This window comes from Empidonax traillii, unplaced genomic scaffold (assembly GCF_003031625.1).
Source record: "Empidonax traillii isolate 1590-97213 ecotype Southwest subspecies unplaced genomic scaffold, ASM303162v1 scaffold4:size3804566, whole genome shotgun sequence".
NCBI classification, from domain to species: domain Eukaryota; kingdom Metazoa; phylum Chordata; class Aves; order Passeriformes; family Tyrannidae; genus Empidonax; species Empidonax traillii.
In genome coordinates, this window is record NW_020955197.1 from 142,092 (window position 1) to 167,296 (window position 25,205).

General features: G+C 38.0%; 1 protein-coding gene across 2 annotated transcripts in view; it reads left to right on the forward strand.

Annotated features, from left to right (window-relative positions):
- Nucleotides 1-25,205, forward strand: part of CHD1 (chromodomain helicase DNA binding protein 1) — a 55,296-nt gene that overhangs the window by 11,136 nt on the left and 18,955 nt on the right. For both annotated transcript variants that reach the window (XM_027911515.1, XM_027911523.1), the window contains exons 3-16: nucleotides 7,910-8,114; nucleotides 9,164-9,268; nucleotides 10,555-10,622; nucleotides 14,788-14,937; nucleotides 15,226-15,503; nucleotides 18,670-18,895; nucleotides 19,749-19,849; nucleotides 20,107-20,285; nucleotides 21,285-21,412; nucleotides 21,933-22,149; nucleotides 22,688-22,777; nucleotides 23,580-23,770; nucleotides 24,472-24,660; nucleotides 24,976-25,138. In XM_027911515.1, the coding sequence (XP_027767316.1) occupies nucleotides 7,910-8,114; nucleotides 9,164-9,268; nucleotides 10,555-10,622; nucleotides 14,788-14,937; nucleotides 15,226-15,503; nucleotides 18,670-18,895; nucleotides 19,749-19,849; nucleotides 20,107-20,285; nucleotides 21,285-21,412; nucleotides 21,933-22,149; nucleotides 22,688-22,777; nucleotides 23,580-23,770; nucleotides 24,472-24,660; nucleotides 24,976-25,138 (2,290 nt within the window). The remainder of the gene's footprint in view (nucleotides 1-7,909; nucleotides 8,115-9,163; nucleotides 9,269-10,554; nucleotides 10,623-14,787; nucleotides 14,938-15,225; nucleotides 15,504-18,669; nucleotides 18,896-19,748; nucleotides 19,850-20,106; nucleotides 20,286-21,284; nucleotides 21,413-21,932; nucleotides 22,150-22,687; nucleotides 22,778-23,579; nucleotides 23,771-24,471; nucleotides 24,661-24,975; nucleotides 25,139-25,205) is intronic.

The following is a 25,205-nucleotide window of genomic DNA, read 5'->3' on the forward strand; positions in this document are numbered from 1 at the left end:
GAGATCAGGTTGGTCAAACAGGATCTGCCCTTCCTAAACCCATGTTGGCTGGGTCTGATCCCTTGTCCATCCTGTAGCTGCTGTGTGATTGCACACAGGATGATCTGCTCCATAACTCTGCCAGGCACCGAGGTCAGGCTGACAGGCCTGTAGTTACTAGGGTCAGCCTTGCATCCTTTTTTATGGATTTGGGTGATATTTGCCAACTTCCAATCATCTGGGACCTCCCCCGTGAGCCAGGACTGTTGGAAGATGATGGAGAGCGGCTTGGCAAGCTCTTCTGCCAGCTCCCTCATCAACCTAGGATCTTCTTTCCTTTTCAAGGAAGATAAATAATTTCTGGAATTCTGCTGAAAGAAGTTGTTAAAATAAGAGATTACTTGTCTTCAAGCTCTGAAAAAGCTTTTAGACCTCTCTCAAGGCTGTTAACAATTATTTTTGCCTTGGTATAGCTGGCTGCTAGGGTGTCCGCTTCAGCAGATAAGAAAATTTCAACTGAGTTACTATAAATGTGATGAAACTTCTGAATTGTGTCTGTCTTTTCCTGCAAACTTCAAAAACTCAAATGGTTGCATTTTAAAAACTCTGGTGAACAGGCTCTCTACATTTGCGATGATGCTGGTAGACGTCCAGATGTCCAACTCCCGGTGTGTTGCGAGTTCTGCATGCTCCTTTTCTTAGTCACATCCACAGTGCCATACTTCATGGAAAAAGGGAGAAGGTAGTCCACCATGTAGTAGTTTAAAGGCTTGGAAATGGACTTACAGTGTGTCACAATGCAATGTAGATGCATGTACTAAAACTGAAAAATACCAAAGACTGAAAAAATTATGAAGAATATTCTTTTTTATTAAAATCTTGGTTTAACATTTTGTGGTACATTGGTTTGAAGGTATGGTTCTCCATTAAGCTTATTTTTGTACCTTGTTGTAATGACTGACACAGCTGAAGAAGATAGCTAGCAAAGGTAAAATGGCTTCAGGTGGGAGAAGTGCATTGTTGACTGCACTTACTAAATCACAGTACTTTTTTTTTTCAATCATATCAAATAATTATGTAAAGGTTTTTCTTAAATTCTGTCTAAAAAATTTCTATCTATCCTGTTAATCAGTATTTGCATATTTAATCTGAAGGGATTGCAAAACTTAAGATGGGTTCAAAACTCAATGAAAATTTTCAGAAGATTTTCAAACAGATTAGAAATTTCTGTCTGTACAAATACAACAGCTTTTATAGGTGACATGCTTTGGTTTTGGTAGTAAGATGACATAATGATGGAAATCTTTCCAAACATCTGTTTTCAAAATGCTATCTCTATAGCATGAGTTTCTTTTGAAAAGCAGTTGCTTTTTTGTTGTTGAAATGTCATCTTCACCTGGAAGGAGTACAAAAAGTTTATTTTTTTCAAAAATGTCTGCTGTGTAGCATTCTACTGGTAACAAATGGGTTCCACGGAAGCAGTCACTATATTTTAAACACTTCTTTGTAAAACTAACAACGCCCTGAGAGCCCACCAAAAACTAATATTCATGGTCAACAGTGCTTCTAAGCAGTTGAACCTCTCATGATAGAAAACTTTTTTATGGTCACTGTATCTCATTACAAAGTATTTTAAGTACTTTACTGTTTAGTAGTCTTGTTTTCATAAAAGTAAGAACATCATTGATATTTTGTTCTCCTCTGACTCCAGATTCTTTGCTGCAATAAATTGCCTCTTGTTGATGCAGGAGATGAATTTCATTTGTGCTGCAATAGCTATCATCCCTACTAGATTGTAGTTTTTATTCCAATAACCGCATCATTTCTGGTTACATTTTCACATGTTTTCCATAAAACTTTTTTTTTTTTTAATTAAATAGTTAAGTGTTCATAACATAGCTTCTCTAATACGTTTCCTTCAGTGGCTCGTGAAGAGTAGTTTTTTGTGTATTTCATTATTGAAAGAGAAAGTAGCAAATACCAGAAGTTGGGATGTGATAGAAGCATCTGTACTTTCATCCAGCTATAGAGCAAACTTCCTACAGTGGATGATTTCTTCTAATAGTTGTTTCTTCAGATCTTCACCACTATTTTCTGTGTGTTTTTAAACAACATTTACTGACAAAGAAATGCACTTCAGTTTGTCACTGTAGTTTTCCATGCATTGTTTTAGCCATTTTTACAGTAGCAAAAGGTAAATTCTCTGATGGCATGTGGCATTTTTTTCTTTTTATCCTAGATAAAATAACCTCAAAATTGAGGCTGCTACACGTTTATCATTAAATGAAATTTTATAAAGTGCAGTATTGAGTATCACATGACTTGAAGCCTTCCTGGGAAAAATGAAGATTTGTCTTTATGTTCTGGATGGTTAGTTTTCATATGTCTCACTGAGTGTGGTGGCTTCGTGCTACCATTGGCCAGTGTCTCAAGGCTGGCCAGTACGCATATAGAGTGAGAGGAAGTCTTAACAGTGGTTTAACAATGGTGGGTGGAAATACCTATTTCAGGTAGTTTTGATAATTCAGACTTTTTTAATCCAACTCTTTCTCTTTCATGTCAGATGCCATTAGATTGTCACTTTTTTACCTTGTAGTGTGGCTGATGAAGAGCTTGTACAGGAGGAGGAGAAGTGCCAGCTCTGCCATTTTCTTTTTCACTTCCAATACAGTGTTAGTGTTACCTTCCACTATTTCTTTACAGGGCTCTTTTTAAACCAGTTCTTCATTTTGTAAATGTTTGTTTCATTAAAGCTAAGTAATACTGTCCATAAATCCATCTAATCAGGCAGAGGCAGTCTGTAGTCCATCTCACTGTACAAAAGAGGAACGGACTGATTGCGCTACTGTCACCACTCTGAGTTGTGGAACACAGACTTCGCCCGGGACCCCACACCTGCCATATATGACACAGGCCCCTCAAACATGTGGACTGAGTGAGCTTACTAGTGTCAAACCATACATTAAATGTTTGTAAAGCTGAATTTGTGGGTTTTGCAGGGGGGGTGGGGGTGTGTTTTGGTTTTTATTTCCTAGATTGTTACTTTATTGTGGCTTTGGTTTTGGGTGGGTTTTTTTGACTTGGTTTGGTTTTTTTGGATAAAAATAAATCTAAATAGAAGTTCCAGTATGTTCTTCACATACCCTCATGGGTTGTCTTGAACACCTTCTGGTTGTGTGCACCCCTCTTTGAAGACTGTATTCATGTTCCAGTGGTTTGTCTTGTCATAGAGGTGCAGTGAGGCTGGGAGAGGGGGAAGCTGTTTCTCTGTCATGAACACCTTAGGGTAAATAGTGCAGCTAAAAGATTGGTTCCTTAGAGGATGGTAAAGCCTTTAGGTAAATCCTGGTCTTCCTCACGTCAGCTAACAGATGAATGGATTGTCTTCCTCACTAAGGAGGCTGGCTTTCAGAGATAGTTTTGCAGTTAAGTCCTGAGGCAGGGTCACTGGGCTCTCCTCTTGTGATAGTGGGAAGCAATGACTCATTGTTAAGTTTTGTTTAGATCAGCACTGCATATGAAACAAAAATGAAAAGTACAAAGTCCTGGTGATGTTACATCTGCAGAGGCAAAGTGCTAGTAATGATTGTCTCTGTATGTTGAATTGTCTCAAACAAGTCTTTGCATGTTCTGGTGGATTTTTTGATTTTTAGAAAAATCTAGATTGGTCTGTGTTTTTACTTTATTGCTGCTGCTTTCTTTCATGTATTTTGTAAAAAACGGATAAGATACTCCGTTATATCAGAAGTTGATCACTGGTGTGGTCGGTTATTGGTGTAAAAGTTCTCTACATGAGATATGTATAGAAGCAAGAAAAAATCCAGTTGATAATCAAGTCTATTCTTTCTGCCTTGTAGATACAGAGATAATTAAGAAGTAACTCTTAGGCTGAAAAATTCTATTCAGTTTCTGTTTGAATACGTAGCTACTTTTGTTAGACAATAGAGGGTTTGGAGTTTTTTTGTTGTGTTGGTACAAAAAGGTTTTCTTTAAACTGCTGTGTTACACAAAATATTATCATTAGAAGTGCTAGACGAATTTATTTTTTTTTAAGTAGAAAAAGCAAGAGGACAGTCTGCACTCAGAAGTGTATAATACTTTAATCTTGGCAGAAACATGTTCTCTTTAGGATCTTTACAGTGACTTAAGTGGTAAGAAGAAAAATACTAATTTTCTCTCTAATAATGGAAATATTTTATATGCTGAAAACTGAGCACTTGAACTCTGTAGCTCTTAGTGTAGGATGTTTTTTGCCTTAGGCTCTGCATCACCGTTACTTTTCATTCAGAGCCTTTAAATTTCACTAGAGGAGAGTCTTTCGATGTGTGGACTGTGGCAGCTTTTGGAGATTTATAGGTATTACATGTAATACACTGCTGCTTAGTACTGTCTTAACGATCTCCCATTTGCCTTTATTCCATATGTTCATGCAAAGTTTACTTATTTATTACTTCACTTACTACATTCTTTGCAAACAGGAGCTTTAGGTTCCTGAGTTACAGTGCTGTCTTTGTAGAGTTATAGAGTGACTCTAAGTCAGTGTTCTGCTGAAGCCCAGGTTGAAACACTGTATGAAAGGACAAGATAAAATAAATATTCCATTTCTAATCCTCAGAGCTTGTCAGTTACTTTTCCTGTGGCCAGTGAGCCGTGAAGTTCTTCATATTTCAGTAGAAATGAAGCTGTATTTGTTAATCTTACCTGATTTTTTTATATGCACTATAAGTCTCTGAAGATATCAGGGAGTATGTGGTGCACATGGGGAAGTGTACAGGCAGAATCTCGTAGTTTCATACATCTGCATTACTTTGGATGATTATGGTTAAAGTAGGCTCTGATCAACATAGACTAGCCTTGAGTGTTGTAACTCCTATAGTACTTTCTAAGAGTTAATTTCAAACTCTTTTTTATGCATGTACACTACTATAGCATTCTACGTTTTGATAAATATTTCAGCAAGTCCTTTCTGTTTCCCTTGTTTTAAAATTACGTGCTGCTACTTGGTTTGTCTTTTCACCTTTCCTTGTGCTGATCTAATGCTGACTAAGGCCTTTGAATTTCATACTACTGTTTATTTTTTTGTGTACCAATTAGCTGTTAGTCTCTGGTAGACATTCTGCATTGTCCTTTATATATGGTGTCACTAGGGAAGCTCTAAACCAGCTGTGGTGGATGTTGCTATTTGTTCTTTGTTCCTGTTTCTTGTAATTTCATTACTTCCTCTCCCCATCCCTTTTACTTCTACCTACAGGTTTGTTTTGAAGTCTTGCATTTATTAGTAACGTGCTTGAATTAAGATTTTTACTCTCATTAGATACTACTGTGGTGCAGTTGAGTTGTATGAGTCTCCTCTTGTCCAAATCAGGCCAATCTATTGTGAGCAATTCTAGGGATTATGGAATTGCTCTTACTTTGCTGGTTCTTCTCATAAGCCTGATGAGAATTCATTACCTGAATACTAGCTTTGTTGAGAGCTAGCTAGCTAGCAAGATAAGGAGTCTGTGTGTTTTCTCTGAATATTATGTAATCCACATCCCTTGGTATTATTTGACAGTGACCTTAGATGATAGCTCATCTCTTTGTAAATAATAAGATTTAGCACTAGCTGGGTTTTTTGCATCCAACTCTACAGCAAATAGCATTATCCACTAGGCTTTCATTTTCATTATCTCAGGCCCTTTGGTTTTGAAATTACCGCTCCATTCTTCCTCTGAAGAACAATAGACAACATTTCTCATCAACTGTCTATCCCTGGAGATGTTCAAGAGCAGTCTGGATCTGGGTGATCTGATTTAGAGGTTGTAGTCACAGTGCCAGGTGGACAGTCGGTCTGGATGATCTTAAAGGTCTCTTCTAACCTTGACTCAATGAATCTATCCAGTCAGTGTAATTTTTGCTTACTTATCTAAATAATTGACTGGAAATTTTATTTTTTTCTTTCTGTCCTTGTTCTCCTTCCACCATTGTCTCCTGTTCACATGTTTCTCATAATATTAGCAAGTTGACCAAGATGGCTTATTCCAGTGTTAGTTTCCCCTTGCTACCTTAGAAAACAGGTACCTTGTTTTGGTTGCCTGTGGCTCTTTGTGTGATTGAACCTATAGTTAGCACTGTATTGATGTGTGTGAAGTATTTTACTGCTCTATGGAAAGCTAACTTAATTACCATCCATATGATGTAGTGTTTTGCATGTTATTATTGTCCTCTTTGAGCAAGTACTGCATGGAGGTATTTGATTCCTTTCCCCTCCTGCAAGGTTATGAAGCATTTACACATTTTTGGTGACTTTTTATCACCTTAACTTTTTCTGGTATTTACTTTTGTCTCTTCATGCTGAGTTTTTTTCTGTTTTCCTTCACTTATAGTTAGTGCTGCCTTCTGTAGTCCCACTGACATTTATAGCCCTTTGTTTTGCTGAGAAATGCAGTTGTTTTATAATGGTGTGATTTACCCAGTATTTAAGGTCAGACAACATTTCTGTACAAAAACACTATTACAGTGAAAATCTCTTTGGAAGATCATCATCAAGTGCCGTTAATTTCTGGCATAGTTTAACCTCTGGTCATGTTCTGTAGTGGATGACCTGCTTTATTGGCAGGTGAGGTCAGTGTTACAGCACCATGCCTGAAGTAAGCCTTTGATGAACAAAATGGAAATTTGGGAGCAGCCTTTTTGCTTCCCACTTTTCCTCTCAGCAGGTGCAAGGAAGCCTAGCAGCACACATCTCCCCCTCCAGAGCAAGGAGGTTTCACCATAGTCTAGAGTCTGTCTGCCTCTTTCTTTCGTCCCTGCGAGTTGCAGATGGCTTATGGAGGTGCAGCCTGCAGGGGTCTGTTTATGAATAGCTTCATTTCTTCTACACTGGCACAGTTTTACTGGTGCCAGCAAAAGCAGAAAGAGGAGTGGTTTTGCTTTGTTTTGTAGCTTTAAAATGTTGTCAGTTAAGTGTGTTCTAAGGCAGGTGATCAGTTTGCCCTCTCCCCTGCCCCACCTCCAGTGGTGTCAGCCAGATGAATTGTGCTGGCAGAGATTGTCTGGGCTTTGATACCACTTTTTAACATGTTTGAATCTGCTTCATGTTTACTCTGGTTTGTAAGCGTTTGCAGTCAATGTGTACAGAATTTAAAGTTGTTTTGCTATGTGATGTTTCTTTTCTCACTTTATCTTTGAAATATGGTACTGTTAATTTACTGACAACTATTACTAAAGTTCTAGCTCAGCTACTCTGTGAAGTTGTCCTAGAAAAACAAATGTAAGGTTTTTGAATGGTCATAAAAGAAATATTTATTGATCATTCTAAGTATGTTAAATCTGGTGTAAAACGAATATACAGGTGAAATAATCTGGCAGCTCAAGCGTATGCCAAGGAGAGTCCCTTGGCACAAGTCATACCACACATGACAAATTTGGAATTGTCTGCATGGGGAAATTGTCTTGTTATTTTAACAGAAAAACATGGTCTGTGTAGCTTTTTGTTTTCTCTTTTAAGCAGTACTGCTGATACATAAAGACTGAAAACAATCTTTAGTTGGACAGGTCTTTATGAAATAGACTTAACTGTTAAAATTGGGTTTGATGGAACTAAGCAAGGATTTGGAGGGGTGAAGGTGGGCAGTTTGTGCGGGTAAAAAACATTTTTATCATATTTTATTTCCCTTGCTTGACTCTACCGTATTAATTTGAATGGTTTTGCATTATCTTTCCTTTTTTTGGCTTCACAGAGAGTATCTGATTACACTTTGAATTTTTACTTCCTGTATATTTTTAACTTTATTAATCTGAACTTATCATCTGTGTCATTTCTGTGCTACCTGTTTGTCTGGTCTAACTTAATAATTGGTTTATACGTGAAGCTAGGGCAACCTTATTTTTTTCTTTTAATTCTCTTACCTTGGCAGTTGTGTAATATTCTACTAACTTGCCGTTGCAGCCGATCAGATGATGATTCTGGGTCAGCATCAGGTTCTGGATCTGGTTCAAGCTCTGGAAGCAGCAGCGATGGAAGCAGCAGCCAGTCAGGCAGCAGTGACTCTGACTCTGGTTCAGAGTCAGGCTCTCAGTCAGAATCAGAGTCTGACACATCTAGAGAGAAGAAACAAATTCAGTCTAAACCACCAAAAGTTGATGGATCTGAGGTAAACAAGACAAATAAATGAACCCTGTGAGGGAAAGGAGGGGGAAATATTAAAAAAAATCTTTCTGTGCAGTTATAGTTTCAAGAGCAGTGTTCATTTAAAAAAATAAAAGAACCTAATGAAATGGTTTTAATTAGATTTTAACTTGATTGGATTAGTGAATGCACTTCCCTATCTGCCTTAAACACTGGGCAAATTTTTCATATGCAAATACTCGAATTTGTGCTTTTAAAATTCTCACATTTATAGATGTGAGAATTATAAACACTCATAAGTATTTTGAGTTGAAAGCCTACCTAAATTTCATCAGAGTGAAGCATACCCTAATTTATTGGAATTTACAGAAGATAGACACATGTAATGTTATTTCTGAAACATTTTTACATTGTTTTGCTGGCATTTGGTTTCCTTGTATCAATAATTTACATTTTTTTCTCTAATGCTTGGTTTCCTTGCATCACTACATGATGGTATAAAAATTTCAAGCTTACATACAGGCTTTCTTTATCAATAAGTCAGCTAAAGGCAGGAAAAAGTGGTGTTTAGAAATCCCTTGAATCCAGTGGGCCAGAATTAACTGCACTCTCCTATGTTGTGTTGTATGGACTGTACTGGAGTGTTAGACCATATTTATGAAAGGTAGTAGTGTATTAGTTACCACAAGAATTGAAGACTGTTAAGAATTCTCTGTTATTGTTTTTTCATGTTCTTTGGTATTACTATATGAAACAAAAACATAGCAGTTAAGTAGTCTGAAAGAATTTATCTGTGTCAGTTTAACACTGTACTTTTTCAATGTTTTAGCTTGACAATACCTACACAACTATTGTTAAATGTGTTGTAGTAATTGTCCTGGCAATTAATGTATAGCATTCTGTTTTACAAAAATCTTACCACTTTAAAAAGCTAGCTGTTAGTTAATGCAGTATTTTTTAGTGAATTCTTGGATAAAGATCAGTCTTAATAGGATGCTACTTAGGAAAAGTAAATATATGGTAACCTGGAGACTCGGTATGTTTAACTGACTTGGCATCTCTGTTCCTGTTTAGTTTTGGAAGTCTAGTCCGAGTATACTTGCTGTGCAAAGATCAGCAGTGCTCAAGAAACAACAGCAAGAACAAAAGGCAGCCTCATCAGACAGTGCTTCAGAAGAGGTGATTAACATAATTCAGATTTTTAAAATGTAAATATGCCTGTCTCATTGTCTTATATTTTAGAATAAAATTAGTAGGGCCAATTTGTATTCTCTGAGTGTGCGTAGAAGTCTGGGTTTAGTCTGTAACTGTAACATTTGAATAACTGACAGTTTTATAAGAAAAATCAAAATATCTCTAGTTACTTGTTTTCAAGTGAGTTGTCCCAAAATTATAGCAGCTTCAATCCTGTGCTATTTTTAGGTAGATATTCTGTGTTGTCTTAAGCCACACAGTACTGCTTTACATTGTTTCTTGAGTTTTGTAAAGACAGATACAAACGCTAAATTTTTTCAGTTTGTTTCTATATAAGGTGGCTGCTGCAGTTTTCAAATATTCCATATAGAGTAGAAAACTATGTTTTTATACATTTTATAATAGTTACCACAAAAGAATTCTTGTATTTTAAGAATGAGGCCTGTATTTCAGGTATTTCAAAATGTGGATCATAGGCTGAAGAAATGTTGACTTCATGCAGTATGAACATCTTTTAAGAACACTAGTCTGAACTATGAAATGAAAGTTAGTTGTAAAGCAGTCTTTTAGTCCTTCATTACAAAGGCCATGCTAAGTAGTCACAGTCATTTGATTGGATTTCTGTTTCTGTGTGGTTTAGCAGCTCATGATTTAAACTTAAAATTTAATCACCTGTCATTAAAACATTAATTTACACCTGTTGTTTTTTTTTTTTTACTCTCTCCCTGAAAGATACTTTTCAGGATAAAAGTTAATCTAAACTTAGGCCAATAAGATTTGCTTTAGCAAAATCTAAGTTTAAGAGGATTCTTGTTTTTTCTTTGAGTGTAAAGAAAGAAAAGGCATGGTATTCTCAGAGTTTTCTTAAACTGCTATTTTAATGTGAAACAATTTGGAAGGTGAGAAGGTTCATTCTCAGGGTAGGAGATTTTATTAGAATTTCGATAGAACCGTCATCTTGGTTAATGTGAGGCTGCTTAAACCATGACCATGTGTGTAGTTGCAATGTTAATTTTTTAAGATGGGCTTTTTTGTGATGTTCTCCAGAGCTGTTCTGGCACAGCATATTCTTAGATGGATAAATACAAAAACAATAGCAGGCTTTATCTCATTCTGTATTAACATCTACACTGGGGGGGATGAAGAGGGTAAAACATGAATCATATGCCTCCAATATGGAGGTGGAAGCTGATTTATCTTTTAGGTGTTAAAAGTACTTAATTACTTTTGTGATAATGAATTGGGTTTGGGTTTTTTTCCTTCACCTGCAGGACTCCTCAAGTAGTGAAGATTCAGCAGATGACTCATCCACTGAAAACAAGAAGAAAAAACATAAAGAGTAAGATATTTTCATAAGTATTAACACAGATTTTTTTATCATAGAGACACATGCTCATAATTTTTACTTCATTTCCTCATCCTTGAAATGCTGATGTTCTCTTTTTAATTCATCTTGGTCTTTCATTTCCAGTTTTGTAGTTTGTAAAATAGACTCTCAAATAAACATCTCTATTATATTAGTTTCTTAGCAAAAGAGTCTACATTATTGAAAACATTAATCAGTGCTTTTATTTTTAAAATACTTTGTTGCAGTTTATTTTTGAGCTGAAGGCCCTCTCAAAAAATTCATGTAGAAATGGGTTGTCTCACAGCAAATTTAAATTATAATCCCTTAGTTAATGCCAGATTCTTTTAGTTTGGGTTTGTGTGGGGTTGTTGGTGTTTTGGATTTTTTTCCCTCTCTGGCATGTTTAAAAGGTTTTGTACTTTTGATAGTAAATAACTTTATTAACTAGCAAAGAGCTTTTACTGAAAGTAGGCTCCTTCTAAATGATAGGTTATATGTTGTAATTGTGACAGTTATGGGGAGTCAGTGACCTGTGTCTTTTATGAGCGGTGTGTAGAAATTGAGCCATTCTATCAGTCTTCATCTCCCAGTTCATAAATCTCCTCAGGGTTAAGTGTTGCCAGTATAATATCTTCAGAAAATGTTAGTTGGGTGGAAAAACAAAAGGAGACATAAATAAAAGCACTCTACAAAATGGTACTTTTTTTAGCAATGGGCTATTATTCACACTGTTTTGTTAGTTATGAATTTGGTTGCATCTAATAGCGTACTCCATTCAGGAAAGATATTAAAGTTCAGGAAACTGTAACTAAATAACTTCATGGATGCAGTGCTTGAATGTTTATCCTGTGGCTCATATGAGAAAGTCTGTCGGTAGTTGTTATCTGACGGGCAGATCAGAGATTTCTCAGTATATGAATCAGTACATGTTCAAGCCTTAAAGGATGGTGGTTTCTATCTGTTTATTATATTTCCAAAGAAATACAGGTTGTGGATTCATGTCATAATTTTTTAATTTACTGCTTGTAGAAGAAGTATTCTTTAAGGACAGCACCAAGGAATTCCAGTGACTCCAGACAGAAAGTCAGCTTCACTGGGGCCCAGTGTAAATGCCTGTCTGGTAACATAAGCAGCGTGGGGAATAAATGGGATGAATGAGGGATATGTGCACGCCTGCAGGGCTCTGTCTAACTGGCATCATGACTGCTGTGACTGGAGTCTTGGAAGGATACAGGCTCTTCAGGAAGGTCAGGCTGGAAAGACTACGAGGTGCTGTTGCCCTCCATGTCAATTAGCAAATGAAGTGTATGGAGCTTGCCCTGGAAATGGATGACTAAGAGCTTATGGATCAGGATCAAAGGGAGGGCAGGGACAGGTGACATTATAGTGAGGGTCCCCATTATAGTGGGTTGCCTAATCAGGAAGACCAAGCCAATGAGGCCATATACAGACAAAGAGGAGCAACCTCACATTCTCCAAGTGATACAGAAGCCAGCAAGGAGAGGTGCTATGCAGGATCTTATTCTCACCACCAAGGAGGGGTTGGTGGGAATGTGAAGCTCAAGCGTAGCCTGGGCTGCAGTGACCAGGAAATGGTAGAGCTCAAGATACTCAGGACAGTGGGGAGGATGCACAACAAACTCACTGGACTTCAGGAGTGCAGATTCGCCTCTTCAAGCATCTCCTTAGCAGTGTCAGAGTACAGAGTCCTAGAGGGAAAAGGAACCCAGGAGAGCTGAATGATACTCAAGGATTGACTCCTCCAGGTTCAAGGGTAATGCATCCCTCTAATGAGGAAATCAGAGAAGAACATCAGGAGGCTTGCAGGGATGAACAAGAAGCTCCTGGACAAACTTTAACTGGTAGCTTACCAACAATGGAAGTAGGGAAAGGTATCCTGGGATGATAAAGAGTTTGTCTGAACAGCCAGGGATCTGATTAGGAAATCTAAAGCACCAGCAGAAGTGAATTTGGCCAGGGATATCAAGGTTAACAAAAAAATCTTATTTAGGTACGTCAGGGATAAATGAAAGACAAGGGAAAATGTGGGCCCTCTCAGGAAGGATATGTGATAAAAAATTAGATGGAGATTGACCATTGTTGTGGTCAACAGCCCAGTGTCACAGTGGAGGTCGTGGAAGAGTGTCATTCCTCAGGAGATGCTATTGGGAACAGTGCCATTTAACATCGTCATCAGAGTCATGAACAGTGGATTGAGGGCATCCTCAGCAAATCTGAACATGGTACCGAGGTGTGTGGTGCAGCTGACACCAAGCTGGAGGGTAAGGGATGTCATCCAAATGAAGCCTGGCCAGGCTTGAGAGGTGGACCTGTGTGAACCTTATGAAATGCAACAAGGCTAAGTGCAAGGTTCTGCACCTGGCTCAGGGCAATCCCAAGCACAAATACAGGCTGGGAGAGAATGCATTGAGAGCAGCCCTGAGGAGAAAGATGTGGGGGTATTTGATGGATGAAAAGCCCCACAGGAGTAATCAGGTGCACTGGCAGCCCAGAATGGAAACTGTCCTGGGCTGCTGCACAAGCAGAGTGGGCAGCAGGTCAAGGGAGGTCATTCTGTCCCTCTACTTTGCTCTTGTGATACCCCACCTGGAGTACTGTATCCAGCTGTGGGTCCCCCAACAGAAGAAGGATGTGGACCTGCTGGAGCACATCCAGAGGAGGTCACTAAGATGACCAGAGATCTGGAACACATCACCTGTGAAGACAGACTGAGATTGTAGGAGCTATTCAGCCTGTTGAAGAGAAGATTTCTGGACATACCCTTAGCACCTTCCAGGACCTAAAGGAGGGCTATAAGAGAGCTGAAGAGAGTCTTCTCACAAAGGCAAATAGTGATAGGACAAGGAGGAATGGTCTTAAGTTGAAGGAGGGTAGATTTGGATTAGCTGTTAGGAAGAAATTCTTTACAATGAGAGTGGCAAGGCACTGAAACAGGTTGCCCAGAGAAGCTGTGCATGCCACATCCCTGGAAGTATTCAAAGCCAGGTTGGATAGGGCTTTAAACAACCTGGTCTAGTGAAAGTGTCTATGTCCAGGGCAGGTGGGTTGGAGCTAGATGATTTTTAAGGTCCCTTCCAACCCAAACCATTCTGTTTATGAAGACATTCTGTACCACTATCTCTGTGTCATCTGTACAATAGATGTATTTGGAATGACTGAAACAATGACAATGTAATTTCCTGCAGGAGACAATGTCCTGAAAGACAAGAAAGGGAAGAGGGATCAAAACACCTATTCCTAGGCTTCCTGATTCAAAATTTAAGGGAGATATTTCTTGGTATATTCCAGTTTTGATGAGCAGTATTACTGCTCTAGCACCCTGGTCAAGTAGACCTAAACCTGATGTTAGTATAAAAGTTTATCAGTGTCTCAGCAGTGTATGCCAGACTCTTTTTTTGTTGTTGTTTTTTCTTGTGCATTAAGCTATTTAGATTAAATTTGCCTGTATAATGTCAGAGCGTGAATCAAGTTACTGTCATCACTGCATATGTCTTTCCTGTCGTGAAGTAGAAGATCTCAGTTAAGCAGAATTCAGGAGATCCTGATGATCAGTCACAAGCGTCTTACTCATGGTACCATGCCTGGCTATCAAACGCTAATGTGGGAGCTTTTGGGAGCCAGTGCCACTGAAAGGTTACTGCAGTTCAGGTTTTTCTGAGTGTTTCTCACAACTGCCTTTATTATTTTTTGGTTCTCATGCCAAAGTTGCTGACTCTTCACATGGGACACAGGGGCCATAGGCACTAGACGGTATGGGTCTCTGCAGAATATGGTATGACAGCACTTTATAATTTGAGCACGTGTTAGTTCTGATTACTGTGTATCTTTCCAGTTAGACTTGTTAAGTACTTTGTTTTCTTAATATCAACTCATTTGTCATGCTAAATTTACACTGTTGTTATTTGAGATTTTAAATCTACTTGATAACAGAAAAGTAGTCCAATTCCCATTGGTCATTTTTTTAATTATCTAGTGTTCATTGATGACAGTTTTCTGTCTCTTCAACTGAAAAAACTTTAGAGATTTTTTTTTTTCTGGGAAGAATGTTGAAATTACAGCAGATCCCTTGAGGATGAATGACTATTCTTAAAAAACTAATAATGTAAATTACTGTTTTGTTTTTCAATATGTATAGTGAAGACTGGCAAATGTCAGGATCTGGGTCAGTATCAGGAACTGGTTCTGAATCTGAATCGGAGGAAGATAATGAGAAAAGCAGTTGCGAAGAGAGTGAATCTGACTATGAGCCAAAAAACAAGGTCAAAAGCCGGAAACCTCCGACCAGGTAAGAAGTCAGGCATTTGGATACTCTGGTACTATTTCTAATAAGCAGTTGAGTATTTACACAATACGTATGACTGAAAACGTTAAAGCTTTTTCTTTTAAAAAGAACCTTTTTTTTTAAAATAATAATAATATAATAACATGTTAATGCTTTCTTCTGAATACCTTTTCCTGTCTGCTTTAACTGAAAGTGGAGTAACTGAGCATGCGTGAAATATGGGTATTCAGAGAGCAGCGAAGTAGATTTATTGTCGCTTTTGAAACATTGTTGTATCTTACTGTCTTTAAGAATTAAGCCAAAAAGTGGCAAAAAGAGCACAGGACCAAAAAAGAGACAACTTGATTCATCAGAGGATGAGGAGGAAGAAGATGATGATGACGACGATTATGATAAGAGGGGATCTCGTCGCCAAGCAACAGTCAACATCAGTTACAAGGAAGCTGAAGAAACCAAGACAGATTCTGACGATTTGCTGGAAGTTTGTGGAGAAGATGTCCCACAACCTGAAGAAGATGAATTTGAAACTATAGAAAAGTTTATGGATAGTCGAGTTGGCCGAAAAGGAGGTATTTTTTTTTCAGTGGTCTTAAGATCCTGGTGTGCATTGTGGTGCAACTTTGGCAAATCTCAGCAATAGGTCACCTGTGAGGTTTATAAACAGCAATAATTTTAAAGTTACCAAAAAGTTACATCGTTTAACCTTTCATATTCATAAGGACGTACCTTTTTAAAGTCCCTTCTAAGTATTGCAGAGAGAAATATAGAAAAATTGCATGCCTAAGTAGAAAATAAAAATTGAACATAGCTCTGTATTGCATAAATGCACACTGTATTGTTTTGCCACTATTTGTACACTTCAGTGATACTTGATCAGTATAAATTATATACAGTGGACTGGAGAATGTGGACTAAATGGGAGAGTTGACTAATAGTCTGCATGCTGAAAGATGGTGTTGGCATTGACATCATTATTTCAGTAACTCCTGTACAAATATAGAACAACATGTGGAATGGCTACAAAATGCATCTGACATTCAATGGTGCACTTGTATGTGAATAATGGTAGGCATATAATATTTCCAGTAGTAATGGGATGCAGTGCCTGACAGTTCTGCTTGTATAAGAGTCTGCAGGTTAAAATCATGGAATCATAAAATGTTTTGGGTAGGAAGGGACCTTAAGTTCATCAGTTTCAACCCTTCTACTGTCAGCAGGGACAATTTCCACTAGACCAGGTTGCTCAGAGCCCCATCCAACCTGGCCTTAACATTTCCACAGATGGAGAATCAACAGCTTCTCTGGGAAACCAGTTATAGTGCCTCACCACCTTCACTGTAAAGAATTTCTTCCTAATACCAAACCTAAACCCACCCTCCTTCAGTTTAAAGCAATTACACCTTATCCTGTCACTTACTCCTTGTCCTACCACTGTGTACCCATGTAGAAGATCTATCTCTAGCTTTCTAGGCCTCCTTTAGGAACAGGAAGGTGCTGTAGGTCTCCCTGGAGCCTTCTTTTCTCCTACATAACAGCCCGAACTCTCTCAGCCTGTCTTCCTAAGTAAGGTGCTCCAGACCTCTGGTCATCTTAGTGACCTCCTCTGGATGTGCTCCAGCAGGTCCACATCCTTCTTCTGTTGGGGGACCCACAGCTGGATACAGTACTCCAGGTGGGGTATCACAAGAGCAAAGTAGAGGGACAGAATGACCTCCCTTGACCACTCTGCTTGTGCAGCAACCTAGGACACAGTTTCCTTTCTGGACTGCCAGTGCACCTGGTTACTCCTGTGGGGCTTTTCATCCACCAGACTCACCCAAGTCTTTTTCCTCAGGGCTGCTCTTAATGCTTTCTCTGCCCAACCTGGGATTGCCCTGAGCCAGGTGCAGAACCTTGCACTTGGCCTTTTTGAGCTTCATAAGGTTCACACAGACCCACCTCTCAAGCCTGGCCAGGCTTCATCTGGATGACATGCCTTCACTCCAGCTTGGTGTCAGCTGCACCACATAGTTTAGTGCCATGTTCAGATTTGCTGAGGATGCCCTCAATCCCACTGTCCATGACTCTGATGATGACGTAAAATGGCATAGTTCCCAATAGCAACTCCTGAGGAATGACACTCTTCCACGACCTCCACTGTGACATTGAGCTGTTGACTACAACTCTTTGAATGTATCATCTGTTTCTTAACTGCCAGATAGTCCAGTTGTCAAATCTGTATCTCTCCAGTTCACAGACAAGGATGTCATGCAGAACAGTGTCAAATGCTTTGCACAAGTCCATCTGTAGGACATCTGTTGCCCTTCCCTCCTCCTCCACTGCTGTAACCCCAGTTGTAGAAGGCCATCAGACTTGTCAGGGGTGGTTTGCCTTTAGTGAAGCCATGTTGGCTGTCACCAGTCACTTCCTTATTTCCCATGTGCCTTAACAGTTTTTAGGAGGATCTGCACTACGATCTTGCCAGGCACTGAGGTGAGGCCGCCCAGCCTGTAGTTCCCTGGGTCTTCCTTCTTTCGCTGTGTTAAAAATCGGGTTTATGTTTCTCCTTTCCAGTCAATGGGAACTGAAACACCATGACTTCTCAAATGTGATGGGCAGTGGCTTAGCCAGTTCCTCCACCAGTCCCCTCAGGACTCGACAACGTCTCTCATCAGGTCCCATGGACTTTTGCACCTTCAGTTTCTTTAGCTGGTCTCAGATGTGATCTTTTCATACAGTGGGTAATTCTTTATTCTCCCAGTTCCTGTCTGCCTCATTTGGTGTGGCAGCAGCACTTGATTGTGAAGAAGGAGGCAAAATGGTTGTTGAGTTACCTCTACCTTCTCCATGTCCTAGGTAACTGATTCTCCTTGAGGATCCATACTAGGATTCTAATTATAAAAATAAACTAACAAAAAACCCCCATGTAAACCCTGAGCCCCTTGCATTTCAGGGCTGCCTTTCTCCATTAGTTATACCCACTGTCTAAAGTTTTTGGCTGCTCTCAAAACTTCTAATCTTCCTCTCAAATTCTTTCTGCAATGCAGAATCACATATTCTAGCATATCCTCCTCCAGTGCTTGGTGTTACTGCTGTGGTCAGAGTCTTAGGAACTGAACTTCTCACATTCTTCCTACTCAGATAATATTGCTGCTTGTGATGCTTTTTGGTGTTGCCTCTTTTTTTGACTATCTGGCCCCAGCAGCTGGGGTTCATTTCCTTATCAGGCTGTTCTTACAAAAATGAGCCTGTTTACTGCTGCTGCTGTACAGTCAGTACTTAATTTACATTTTTGCCCAGTAAGATAACAGAGGCGGAAAAAGTAACAAAACATGTTTAGAAAGAAACAGATTTCTAGTGTCTCTAGTAGTAGGTTCGCTGTATCTCAAGGTTGACGAAGCATAACATGAGATGTCTTTTGTGTGCTCAGAGATGGGAGTAACATAACAGATGATAGCAGCGTTAGTGGAGCATTGCCTGGTGACTTCTTTAAAAACTAGGAATGCAAATAAAATTCTCACGAGGAAAGATATTGCAGGACAGGTGTAGAAATTTTATTGCTTTTTAATTCTCTTTTGATTACTTGCACTTGTGTTGACACACCTGCATTATAATTGTTCAAATACTCACGAGTACTGTAGATGCTAGTGAAGTATACGCTCATCTAAAAGTATCATCAGTTACTTTCGTTGTTACATTTCTAACTGGTTAACTTATGGCACTTACTGAAGGCTTATGATGTGGTTTCTTTCTCAGCCACAGGTGCTGCAACCACCATCTATGCAGTTGAAGCAGATGGTGACCCAAATGCTGGGTTTGAAAAGTCAAAGGAGCCAGGAGAAATACAGTATCTCATTAAATGGAAAGGTTGGTCACACATCCATAACACTTGGGAAACTGAGGAAACACTGAAGCAACAAAATGTTAAAGGAATGAAGAAACTGGACAATTATAAGAAAAAGGATCAAGAAACAAAGCGATGGTGAATATTTTTATGTAGACTTCCATGATACTTATTTTGAAACAATATAGATGCTCTATTGTGTTTCTGAGACCTGTTGCCTGGTTTTGAGGGCATAATTTTGAGTGTCTGTGCAACAGGAAGACAAAAACTTTAAAAATTTAGGCCTCTTTAATATGTTCCTGTAAGATAATTTTCTGAACCTGAAGATAATTTTCTGAGTTGTGTTTGTGTGTGTTTTAAATGGATTTTTAACAAGATGGGTGATGTTTAAAAATAAATAATAAATTGGACCTTTTACTAATTTTTCCATTATACTTTGATCAGAGGTCTTTAGGAATTGCTGCAGGGATCAGTGTTTTCTTGGTGACTTAGCCACTCTTGATTACTTTGAATAATTCTTGGCTCAAACCTGAGGTTCAAACCTGAGAACAAAAACCTGAAGAAGTCCATGCATTTTAAAGTCACGTTTTTAGTGTTCAGTTTTATTAATATATTTAATATATTCAGTGAATGCTGGTGGATTTTTGGCAACTAATCATAAGATGGATTCTTACAGAGTGAGCCACTCTGAATGCTGTTCCATGAAAATACCCTGTAAAGTACACTGCTTGTCAAGAAATTCAAGTCCTGCGGCTACCAGTGGTATTAGTTATGCAGCTCATGGAGAATACTTATTCTCAACAATCAGTATTCTCAGTCATTAATGATGAGGCACCCTGGCCAGATGCAACCACTTTTTACGTTGTCCCTTCCAAAAAACTTTCTAAGCAAGATTCCTATGGTGCTTACATTCACAGCTATAGAATTCCTGATTTTTTGTAGTTTAAAACTATACAGCGTATTAAGTGTTGTAAATTAATTCCTATTACAGGCTGAAAAATGCTTCTCCAGAAGATGTGGAATATTACAACTGCCAACAGGAGCTTACAGATGATCTACATAAACAATATCAAATAGTGGAAAGAATAATTGGTATGTTACAAACTTGTAGACAGAAAATAAGACTGAGAATTCTGTATGTTCTCAGCTTATGTTGTATTGGTAGTTAAGAAGTTTAGAATATGGGTATCACTGACTTTCTAATCCAAAAAAAAACTTCAGATAAAGAGAAAAGTTGTCATACCGTCTGTCTGTGAAGCTAGCTTCTGTTGTATTATTACTTAAAATGAATGTTTTCATAGGGTGCAGAAGTAAAAAGCTGGTCAATTCTCTCTGGTATATTTCTGCAGCTCATTCAAATCAGAAATCAGCAGCTGGTTATCCAGATTACTACTGTAAATGGCAGGGTCTGCCTTACTCAGAATGTAGCTGGGAAGATGGAGCTCTCATTGCCAAAAAGTTTCAGGCACGCATTGATGAGTACTTCAGCAGAAATCAATCCAAGACCACTCCCTTTAAGGATTGCAAGGTGAGTTTGTAATTCACGATGTATTTATGAACAGTTGTACTGGGTTTGACTGACATGGAATTCATTTTTGTTACAGCAGTCTCTACAGCCTGTGTTGTAGATTTGTGACCTAAATGGGTTTGATAACAGACAGGTGTTTTGGCTGCTGCTGAACAGCTCTTGCACTGTATCAAGGCCTTCTCTGTGCTTTGTTTCATCCTCACCATGAGTGGGCTGGGAGGCAGCACAGCAGTACAACTGACCCCTAACTGACCAAAGAGACACTTGGTGCTACTTACTGTCAGCAGTAAAACTGAGTGAGCTCAGCAAGAGGTGCTTGGAGACTTGCTGGTCATCAGTTCCGCTGGTGAATTAATGTGTGACTTGCCTTCTGTCACATGGGGGGTTTTTTCTTTGTGGGTTTTTATTTTGGTTGGGTGAGTGGTTTTTTTTTTTCACCCAGTAAACGTCTTATTTTGACCCACTCTCCCTTTCACCTTGTCAGTTCTCTCCCCTGTCCCTCTGGAGTGGGAACCAAGCAACTGGCTGGCAGCTTGGCTGCTGGCCAGAGTCAAGCTTCCACACCAGTTGCAGTAGTAAAAAGGTGAAATTCTTCTATCAATTCAGATATGAGATACATACTATGAATTTTTCTAGAAGGTTTTTCAGAATAGCAGTAACGATGTATAGTACTACATATAGAAAATAGCACCACTAAGAGTAGTTTTTTGTAGATACCAGTTCCGTGCATTTTTATTAGCATTCAAAGGTGGGTTTGTTTAGTATTGTAGTGTATTTTGTAAGTTAACTTCGTATGAGTCACTCCTGTTGTGAAATTTAGATTAGCAATCAAAGTAATTTCAATTTGCAAATCACTAGGTAGTTTTATATGGCCTTGATTTTGTAGATAAAAACTAAAAGTTGATGACCTAATGGATACTTACTGTTATTTTTTCTATCAGAAGTCATTTTGGTAACTGCAGTCAGTAGTAGGACTGGTGATCAGTTTGCTTTTCACAGGTCCTAAAACAGAGGCCAAGGTTTGTTGCACTGAAGAAACAACCATCTTACATTGGAGGACATGAAAGTCTTGAGTTAAGAGATTATCAGTTAAATGGATTGAATTGGCTTGCTCATTCATGGTGCAAGTAAGTATAGTCTGAAGAGATTTTTTTGTTTGTGAATTGTAAGCATTTGTAAAACATTTTCATACTGTAAGCTCAAAGTAGAGATCTGAGGGGAGTGGTTTTGCTTTAAGTAATACCAAAACTTACTGTTCTGTAGCTGTTCTCAACAAAAAGCAGATCTGTTGTTACTTTGCTTTTAGTTTCTAAATGATAAGTCATATTTTTAGAAAAGTGAGCAAACCAAAAACAATACAAAAAAACCAGAGCAAGCTCTTCTTAAATGTCAACATTAGTGTTATACGTCTAAAATAATACTCATAAGGAATACTTGCAAGCTTTTTGTTAATTTAAGGAAGGAGGGGATTGGAAATAACTTTCATGGAAAAACAATAGAAGTAAGTTTCTTCAGAATGTATAGTTGCAAAATACTGAAAACGTGGATCAGCGGGTCTTACACTCAGAAGAGAATATTTTCATTTTATCTAATCCTTCCCCCTCTCTACACCTCCCCTGAATTGTTTTGTTTTGTTTTGTTGTTTAGAGGGAATAGCTGTATTCTCGCAGATGAAATGGGTCTGGGTAAAACAATACAAACAATTTCTTTCCTGAACTACCTGTTTCACGAACATCAGCTCTATGGGCCTTTCTTGTTGGTTGTGCCACTTTCTACCTTGACGTCTTGGCAAAGAGAAATTCAGACTTGGGCTCCTCAGATGAATGCTGTAGTTTACTTGGGAGATATAACTAGCAGAAATATGGTGAGTGTCTCTCTTTATCATTGGAAAGTCTTGTGCATAAAAAGACTCACCTTTTTGATTAGGACTGAGCAAATATTCCCTGAAGCCCTGTGACTTCAAGATGCAAATTAAAAGGTTAGATTTTGATCTGATGTAAATGTGTGTGAGAAATTTCCTTTCTGCTTAATAGTAAACAGAATTAAAAATTTAGTCTTGTATTTGAAAACGAATTGTCTTCTTTCATGTGGTTATTTAGGTGGATATAGTACAAATAAATAAGAAAGTGAGTCATGAGCTTAGTTTATTTTCTGAAAGGTTGTTGGTTTGTTTTCTTAACATTAGTAATCCTATCCATGAAAGCAAAATGTTATTGTATATGTCATATATGTGTGTATATATATACACACACACACATATATAAAATGTTAATATGGGTTTTGGCGTTCTGTTTTGTTATATTATTGTATGCTATTAAACATCTACATCACTGCAGTGCTAAAATTGATTCCAGTCAACAAGACTTTTTTTCTGTAGCTTATAGTTTTGATTCTTTTTGTAGATAAGAACTCATGAATGGATGCATCCACAGACCAAGAGATTAAAATTTAACATACTTCTAACAACATACGAAATTTTGCTGAAGGATAAGGTAATTACACTTCTTTGGGGAGATAAAATAATTTCTATAGTATAGAATTCTCTTTAGACCTTCATGTATTTTGTTTGTTGGTCATTAAATTTATGGAGAGTGTTTGGGGTTTTATTTCTTTGGAGGGACTTATCTTTTTTAAGCACTTCAGGATTTTATGTATGTGTGGTAAGGCTTTCAGCCCTTTTCCATATTTTGAAGTGGTTAACACTTCGTTTTCTCCAATTTTCTTGAGTCTCATTAATTCTCTCCCATCTTCAAACTTTACCTCTTTGCAGACCAGCCTCAAGGAGCTGAAAAAGAACCCAACCCCTAGCCCCAAATATGATACAGAAATATGAAATCCCATATAGTTTTTCTGTGATACTTTGCAAACAGTATATGTGTACATGTATTAATACAGTCTCCATAGTGGTAGTACACAGAGTTATTGTTGATCTTCCTAACAGTATGTGTAAATTTTTACAGATATTCATGAAGCAGAACATTTTTACTTTGTACGTGCTGGGAAGAAATCAATAGTGATTTTTTTTTTTTCCTGCCATGTAAATATTAATGTGGGTCAGACTTTTGGCCACTTCTTGAAATTATAAATTTAAATTGGCTTTCTTGGGATGTCTGCATGCTTTTCATTGAACCTGGCAAGTGTAAAAACCATAATTAGTACTAAAAACATATAGCTGTTCATATTTTATTGAAATGAATCAAGAAATTGTGCTGTTTATAGCTTGATTATATAATGTGGGAAAATTGTAATGTGTTCATTTGTGTAATGTTTTCTCCCCTTCTTCATTTCTTGAAGTCATTCCTGGGTGGTCTGAATTGGGCATTCATAGGAGTTGACGAAGCTCATCGTTTAAAAAATGATGACTCTCTTCTGTACAAAACTTTAATAGACTTTAAGTCTAACCACCGTCTTCTTATTACTGGAACCCCTCTGCAAAACTCCCTCAAAGAGCTTTGGTCTTTGTTGCACTTCATCATGCCGGAAAAGTAAGAAAAGAGTTTTTGTCAAGTGGTGCATATCTTTTCATGCTGCTTCAAGTAAATAATTGTATTGATAAATCAGAACATTGAAAAAAGGCTTCATCTTAGCCTAAGAGGAGTACTGTATGGATTTACTCAGGGGAAATAGAATGGAGTCTTTTATTTGTTAGCACTGTTAATGAAAACAAATATGTTCCAAGATGCCCAGTATCCTGTGGTTCAATCAGATGGCTACTTTTCCCATACGTTTGGCATGCAGTAAGTTTACTGTATTGACCTTATTTTGTATTAATCTGTTTAGACCTAAGGTAAATTAGTGATTGTGTGTGAAAGCACATGTTCCTGTCAGACATCTTGTTAGTGCTGAGCACTATAGCTCTATTCAAGCCGTGGATTGTAGTGACTTCTTGGAATTTTACAAGCAAAGCTACTGTGGCTGAGTGGCTTCATTTGATCACAAAGTCTGTTCTACGCTGTTAGGACAGACTTTGTGATGAAAACACACTTCAGCTAGACTGTACAAGCTGTAACACATAAGTAGATTAATAAACAAAACAGAAGGGAGTAGGGAAGAAATCTGAATGTGTGTGTGCTCTTATGGTATATTTATACGTGTTGTGTGTTTGTTACCTTTCTTCTTGAATTTTGCTTCATCAGGTTATTTACATCATGTCGCTATTTTGTGCTCATGCTTTATTGTGTTAAAGGTTTTCCTCGTGGGAAGATTTTGAAGAGGAGCATGGCAAAGGGAGAGAGTATGGTTATGCAAGTCTTCACAAAGAGCTTGAACCATTTCTGCTGAGAAGAGTTAAAAAAGATGTAGAAAAATCTTTACCTGCTAAAGTTGAGCAAATTCTGAGAATGGAAATGAGCGCGTTACAGAAGCAATACTACAAGTATGTACCAATTTGTTGAAAATTGTGCTGTTTCAGTAATATGTCTATATGCAGTTTACTGAATTATAGTGGTTTGTATACTGTACAGAAGTTAAGGCTTCTACAGGGTTTCACAACAATACAAATCTGTGAAGCAAGGGCTCAGGAATTACGGTGGTCTAATGTGTATTCATATAGTTTCTTTTGTTTGGTATAGTTATACGTTCTTGTAGGAGCTGTTCTTTTTCTTTACTTTGTTCATATTTTGAGAGTTTACATATGTCTTCCTTCCACGTATGATTAGAAGTTAGTAATGTTGTACTTCTTATATCATAGGTGGATTTTAACCAGAAATTACAAAGCCCTCAGCAAAGGTTCAAAAGGCAGTACCTCAGGCTTTTTGAACATCATGATGGAACTCAAGAAGTGTTGCAACCATTGCTACCTCATTAAACCACCAGATGATAATGAATTCTATAATAAACAGGAGGCCTTACAGGTAATGTCACTTTTTAATTAAAAAAAAAAAAAAAAAAAAAAAAAAAAAAAAAAAAAAAAAAAAAAAA